General features: G+C 34.6%; 1 protein-coding gene across 2 annotated transcripts in view; it reads right to left on the bottom strand.

Moving 5' to 3' along the window:
• Nucleotides 1-7,219, bottom strand: part of LOC107697135 (protein FAM184A-like) — a 141,793-nt gene that overhangs the window by 22,021 nt on the left and 112,553 nt on the right. For both annotated transcript variants that reach the window (XM_016497787.1, XM_016497786.1), the window contains exons 14-15: nt 4,950-5,134; nt 1,176-1,322 (exon numbers count right to left, since the gene is read on the bottom strand). In XM_016497787.1, coding sequence (XP_016353273.1) covers nt 1,176-1,322; nt 4,950-5,134 — 332 coding nt within the window. The remainder of the gene's footprint in view (nt 1-1,175; nt 1,323-4,949; nt 5,135-7,219) is intronic.

The raw sequence follows: 7,219 nt of genomic DNA, 5'->3' as shown, positions 1-7,219 counted from the left end.
CAATTTAGCCTTCTCAAATCATCACGACTTGCCTAAAATAAAATCTATAGATATAAAACAGTTCAAGCATATCACAATGTTAGTTTAAATGTTTAACCTATATAAATGTGTGCTATTAGACGCATATCTAATCGTTTGTGCGGAGACCTAAAGCGCGCTTTACAGGACATGGAGGCGCCGGCGCGATCACTTGCATTAGAAACAACTTAAAAAATGCCGTCATTTTTGCTCATAAAGATAAGAGTAATACATCACTCGGAACTGTAAAGGGTCTACTTTTATTTGTGTGCACTCACAATATCAACAAAACGTTGTGCTTTTATAAAATAAAGGATACATAGGATGCGCTTTCTGCAATTTCGGCCAGGAACGCTTCACAATGATGAACCGAAACTCAGCGAATACTTGCCTCACAGACTTGCTAAATATATCTATAGAAAGCTTTAAATTACCACTTTAAAACGAAATACTTAAAATCGAAAACAAAAACTCTTTCATTATAAAATCTGTAAAGATGCATTTCTCTCTAAAGGCGCGTCCAATGAGGAGATGGAGAGTCAGGATCATCATCTTCATCTTTGCGCTAAGGACTCAGAAAACACTAATTGATTAATAAATAATTCAAATATCTCCTTACTATTTCCCCCGACACATTCAAGGTAATTACTTTTGCTGGGGCTTTGTGGCACGCTTTAGCCTATTGCATGCGTTTTTTGCTGTCATGTGCAAGGATATGTTTGCAGATTCTGCACTGCACATGACCAATTGGCTCACTGTTTGCCATGGTAATCAAATCAAAACTCTTCCAAAATGCAGCTTTTCCCGAAGTATTGGGAACTTTTAGTAACTCCCCACGCTCCTACTTCTCCCTGATGCTCTGCAAGGTCAACTGTCACCTGTATGCTAATACGTGCGTATATGCGTTGCGTATTGCCTAGGTGATGTATAATATTTATAATATAATCAATATAACAATATTTCATACAGTAGCCTATGTGTGCTCTGCGCGTATATGGACACAATGAAAGTAGAGAAGCTAAATGAGCCCGAGTCCGACCCGAGCCCAATCTGTAAAAAAAAAAAAATGGCCTGAGCCCGGCCCGAATGGACTCCGAATGGGACCCGACGGGCTTGCAGACCTCTAATACGGACTCTTTTGTGGTGCATGAACTCACAGGATCTGCAGGGCGGAGATCTTGTCCTTCAGCAGTTCCTGGGCCTTGTTGAAGTCTAACAGCATGTTCTGTGTTTCTCTGTGGTGGAGAGCGTTCAGCTCGGCCATCTCCCGCTCGTGTTTCTTACACAGGTCCTGCTCATGAGCCCTGTGAATACAAAAACACACACACACACACACACACACCACTCTCAGTGACTCTACAAAACTCACTGTAACCCCACAGCACTGCAGCTGCAGGCCTGAAGGACATTTTATCTACAGAGAAATAGATTTTGAGATGGAAATAAATGAAACATACAGGCAGCACATGATACAACAATATTTGCATATATTACCTTGTATATTAAATATATTGTATTTTATACTTCTAATCTGGGAAATATAATCAATAGTTTTGATTCATAAAATCATTTCAGATTAGATTCAGATTCATAATGGTTCACTGGATGAATACATGCAAATAAATAAAATTACAAATAAATATTATTATTATTTATCTGCACCACCATTCAAAAGATTGTTTTAATGTTTTTAAAAGAAGTTTTGCTTGCTCACCAAGGCTGCATTTATTTGATTGAAAATGCAGTAAAACAGTAATATTTTAAAATATTACTATTTAAAATGACTGTTTCCAATTTCAATATAATATAAAATGTAACTTATTCCTGTGATGCACAGCTGAATTTCCAGTCTTCAGTGTCACATGATCCTTCAGAAATCATTCTAATATGCTGATGCTCAAACATTTCTTATTATTATCAATATTAATATTAATTCAAAATAAAATCAATATTAATTAATATTATTATCAATAAATGTTAAAAAACATATTTTTGTGGAAAGCATGACACATTTTTTCAGTATGATTTGATAAACAGAAAGTTCCAAACAACAGCATTTATTTGCATTTAATATTATAACTCACTTTTGATCAATTTAATGTGTCATTGCTGAATAAAAGTATTTAAAAATGTAAAAATTAAAATAAAAAAATCTTAAATTCTGTTTATTTTTCTTAACCCATACATATACCCATTCTTTCTTCTTGTTTTAAGTAAAGAAATCTCACTCAACTCTGTTACATTTATGCTTACAAAAAAAAAAGCTATTTGTCAGTGGGGTAAGAAAAATACATTTAAGATATGTTCTCTGAAAACAAAGCTAGGCAAATGTATTTTGTTTGGAGGACTAGTTTGAGAAAATATATTTTTCAGTGTAACACTCAAATTAAGTACACTGTCTTTTATCCTATTTTCAAACATTTAATTTTTTTCAAAGGTTGTAATATTGTCATTCAGCTCAGAGCTGGTTACTTTGATTCATGGCTCAGAGCACTATATTAAAGAATTTTTTTGAAGTCTCTATTGAGAAAATGAATAAGAAAAATGTAAGCAAGGCTGCTACAAAAGTGTGCGGTCACTGTTGTGATCTATTAGTGCAGCGAGCACTTCTTTTGATTCCTCTGTTACATGAAACATTCATCCAGCTCAGTGTCTGTTTATTTGCTCTGATACAAATGTATCAGTCTGAGTAAATAACATTCACAAATCATTGTGTTACGTGAGTGGTGTCATTTACAAAAGACAACACACTTCCAGCTACATACTATTGATTTTTAGTTATGTTCATTTTCCATACTGCAATTTCTATGCGATATGACTTCTATCCGAAACACATTCTCTACAATTTAGCCACACAATGTGATGGGTTCACATAAAGATCAATAAAGCAGGATCTCCTCTCGGGAAATGATATTTCCCCGTCCCCTGGGGAACGGCACTGCAATGTATTTGCCACTTTTATCTCAGGACCTAAATATGTCAATGTTACATAATTGAAAGTGAAATGAGATCAGCACCCGTCTTGCATTATGATGTGTGTTACTAAACAATCACATTATCTCAAAACAGCCTCTATGTATAATGAAACAGCTTTTTTACTTATTAATACAAGGGTGAATTATTAATATCAACCGCTGAATAAAAGATATAATGGCCGTGAGTTCAGGTTTTCTAATCCAATTCATTTCTCTTTTTAAAAGTCTGTTTTCTTTTCTTTAATCTACTACAAAAGACAAACAACACTGTCCAAAAGAGCCAGACAGCAACAAGAGAACTGTGGGCAAAATGACAGACAAATCCTGATAGGACTTTCTAGACAAGAACACTTTTCTTTTGTTCTTTTTTCTTTTCACTTGCAACCCCATTCTGCTTGAAAATAATTGAATTTCCATCTCTTTCATCATCACCAATGACTCCTGTCACATAAAAGCAGAAGATAATGTCACATTAGAGGTTGTTTAAGGATTGCAAACGTTCTCATGCAACCTCATGCATGCAGACGTGAGATTAAATTTTCTCATTTTGTAATGAGTTTACACTGTTTCCTAAATACAGTGGTGGATGAAGTACACAAATCAAGTACAAAATAAAATATTACTCCAGTAAAAGTACAAAGTACTTGATTTTAAATGCACTCAAGTATTAAAAGCATAAGCGGAGCATTTTGGCCACAGGGTCTTGGGGCAAAAATGTCACTAAATTAGACAAAAATGCCCCTGCACAGACAAATTAAATCTATTACGTCTGTTGCTAACAAAGTGTAAATGAATAGAAAGTGTCGACTGCGCATTAAATTAAGATTTGCTCATGTTGCACTGTATTTCATTTTAGGCGTTTTTAGTGTTGCGCATTATAACCAATCACACACGATTCTGTTGAGCTTAGGAATGCCATGGCCAATCAGAGGCGATCACTTGAGTCATCGCTGAAACTCATCAGCTTTGTTGAATGCGTGCACGTTCGATGACTGATTTCCGCGAATCCTCTCATCATACACGACAAAGCGCAGATGTACGCACAATGTAAGTAAGGGATTCATTTCGCAATATAGACAGCTTCAGTGATTATAACGATAGTTTTGTTTTTTTGAGAGTGCCATATATCAAAGTTAGTGATAATGTCACTACTGTACATCATTTATTCGCAGTTTGAATAACCGTGGGAAGGAAACGTTATATAATTATCAATTTCTAATGTTTGAATTAAATTGTAATCACATTAAATACAAATTCAGTCCCATTAAACATATTTTATTAGCCTACATGACACCCGTGTCTGGTTCTTGCCGAAAAAGACAGGTTTATGATGTTTGTAGTTAATAGATTTGGCTGCTTTTAGCCTTACCCTGGAGTTGGTTCACCCTATGATTAAAAGTAAAACATATTAATCGATCATGTTTATGATTTAATCTAGCCAGCACTAGTCAGACTAACCAGCACTAATAAGAAAGATTAGTGCAGACATTTAATATGTATTGATCTGCATATAAGCAGTGTTATTTTAGTATCATCGAGATACTATTATAGTTTTTATTATATTTTATTCATATTTTCATTTTTATATTTTTAATTTAGTTAAAGTTGTAGTCATTTTGTTGTGTGCTTTTGTCATTTTTAGTAGATTCGTTTTTATTTCAGTTTTAGTTTTTGTTATTTTGGTAGTTAAACTAAATTAAAATGAGAAATGCTGCATTGGCAGCTAGCTGAAATAAAAATATTTTTTATTTTATTTTATTTCAGTTAACATTTATTGATATTTGAAGTAATGAAAATGTTTTTTTATGGTTTTAATTTTACTTTCAGTTTTAGTTAACAATAATCACACTGTAAATAAGCAAACTTTTTTTTTTATATACCATATAGTATTTTAAAAATACTTTGTTACACTGTCTAAATCCAAGAAATCATCACAGTCTCCAATCCAAGACTCACCTGATCTGCTGATTGGCCTCGCTACGGATCTTCAAAACCTCTTTGCCCTTGAGTTCCAGCTCCTTGGTCAAAGTGCTGATGTTCTCGTTCAGGGTGTGAATCTCGTGGTCCAGATCGGCAATGTGCTTCTTCCTGCGACTGACCTCCTCCTGCAGATCTGAGATGCGACTCAGAAGCTCGTGTTCCTGCAACACATGAGAACGCAAGGTCACGAAAAATGGCAGACTGACCTTACTTGAGAATGCCACGTGTTATGCAAGAGCATGGATTGTTTGGGGCTCTTCCTGAAACATCTGAATTCAGACACATGGAGGTCCCACATTGATGGCACATCCCTCCAGCTCGCCTTGCTTATCCACTACATCTTCAAATATATGAATAGTTTAGCAGACCTACAGCATTATTTTTAGCACTAGAGTTTCATCTCTTGTGGGACGTCAGGAGCTAATGGGCCTTGAGTCCATGTCTGAAGTTACTGGGGAACAACTTTCGTCAACTTTCTTAAGTATTCAGTTACTTATTTAAAAAATGGCAAAAAATACAATGTTTCTGGCGATGTACTAGAAATAAATTGGTTTTGAAATGAGGCGGGGAAACTTTCCTTGCAGAAATACATCTCAGAGCACTGAGAAAATGTATGCCTTTGAATAAAACACTGAACGTAACAAAAATACCAGTATTAAATAAATAAATACAAATGTTTTTTTTCCAGAGAGGGCCCATGTTTGTAGTTTAGTTCCACATGACCATTTTCCACTCTCTCTCTGACTTTTAAAATTAAACAGGCTGTTTTGTTACTGTTAAGGATTTTCAAAATGACATCTGTTATGATCGGCCAAACTGTCTGCATGCAAAATGACTAGCAAGGACCCTGATGCTACTGAAAACTGAATATGTTTTCTATGATATGGCATCCATTAAAACAGAGACACTCTTTAGATGCATACTCACATGCATGCATCTAACTTTTAATATACAGCACAACACACAATACCCAAATCACAAAGGGGTACAAATTAGAGCCTGACTCTTTAAAATGAATAGTTTAAAACACAGAAATTAAATATTATGGCAAAATGATAATGATATATTTTTGTTGTTGGATACAGTCGAGAAGGTCAGGACCTCTGAGGTGGGACAAGTTAAAATCTATTTTAATGGTTTAAAAAATCCATTTAAGACATTTGATGCATTTAAGCTCTCAGGGTATGTTAACATTCTGTTAGGTAACAGTTTATCAAACATATCTAATAGTTCTCACTCCAAAAAAAACCCATCACATTCATGCCTCTAAAAAAAGTAATGGGACACCACAGTGTACTGTATTAACAGAAATTGCCACACAGGCTGTTCTCTACTGTAACGATTATATACACAACTGTATACGTCAGACTCCAGTACAGCCCTGGTTAGATTAATTAGACAACGCTTGTCTCAGGGGCAATTTTCCACTCCACTGACACTTTGACTTTTAAATGCCTCATGCAGAGGAAGTAGAAGAAATCCTCCTGGAAAATACAGCCGAGCCCGTTTCCAGTTTTATGCAGTTAATGGCTCTTGCTTAATCAAATTACAATTTGCTCAGCCAACTCTGAATGTCTGTAAATATAATTTCACACAACAAATAGCTCAATAACGGTATCAGTGTGTGGCAAAGAAAACCTGTGGCCCAGAGGGGCTTCCTATATTGGGGCCGTATTAAGTGATAAAGGATGCCAATGTCAGCAGAAAAAGTAATAAATAGCAAACATTTGCATTAAAAACAAATTTGTGTATTTCTAATGTATACTCACTTAAATAATTACAAAAATATCACAGCCATTGTAGACAACCGTGAATTACTCTGAAAGAGCATTTGTTCATAACTCCAAATCACGACAGATGGTTCATCTTGAGAATGAAGCATAAAAACAGCATGCTCACTTCTAAGAAAATTTGTCCAAATAGTAAAACTTTGAATCAGTGCCAATCTGTTTCTCCCACTCTGCCCATGTGTCCTGCAGCAATGATATCATTCTTTAGAGCAGTCCATTTTGATATCTATATATACATTAGTTTATAATTTTTTTAGTCAAAGAATAATCAATATTACAGTATTAAAACAACATAGTTATAGAATAAAATGCAAAAAAGTAACCATAACCATAAAGTGTATATATATATATATATATATATATATATATACAGGTGCATCTCAATAAATTAGAATGTCGTGGAAAAGTTCATTTATTTCAGTAATTCAACTCAAATTGTGAAACTCGTGTATTAAA

Source organism: Sinocyclocheilus anshuiensis, unplaced genomic scaffold, assembly GCF_001515605.1.
Source record: "Sinocyclocheilus anshuiensis isolate Anshui unplaced genomic scaffold, SAMN03320099.WGS_v1.1 scaffold38, whole genome shotgun sequence".
Taxonomy (NCBI): Eukaryota; Metazoa; Chordata; class Actinopteri; order Cypriniformes; family Cyprinidae; genus Sinocyclocheilus; species Sinocyclocheilus anshuiensis.
Note: the sequence above shows the minus strand (reverse complement) of the source record. Positions and strands in the feature narration are given on the sequence as shown.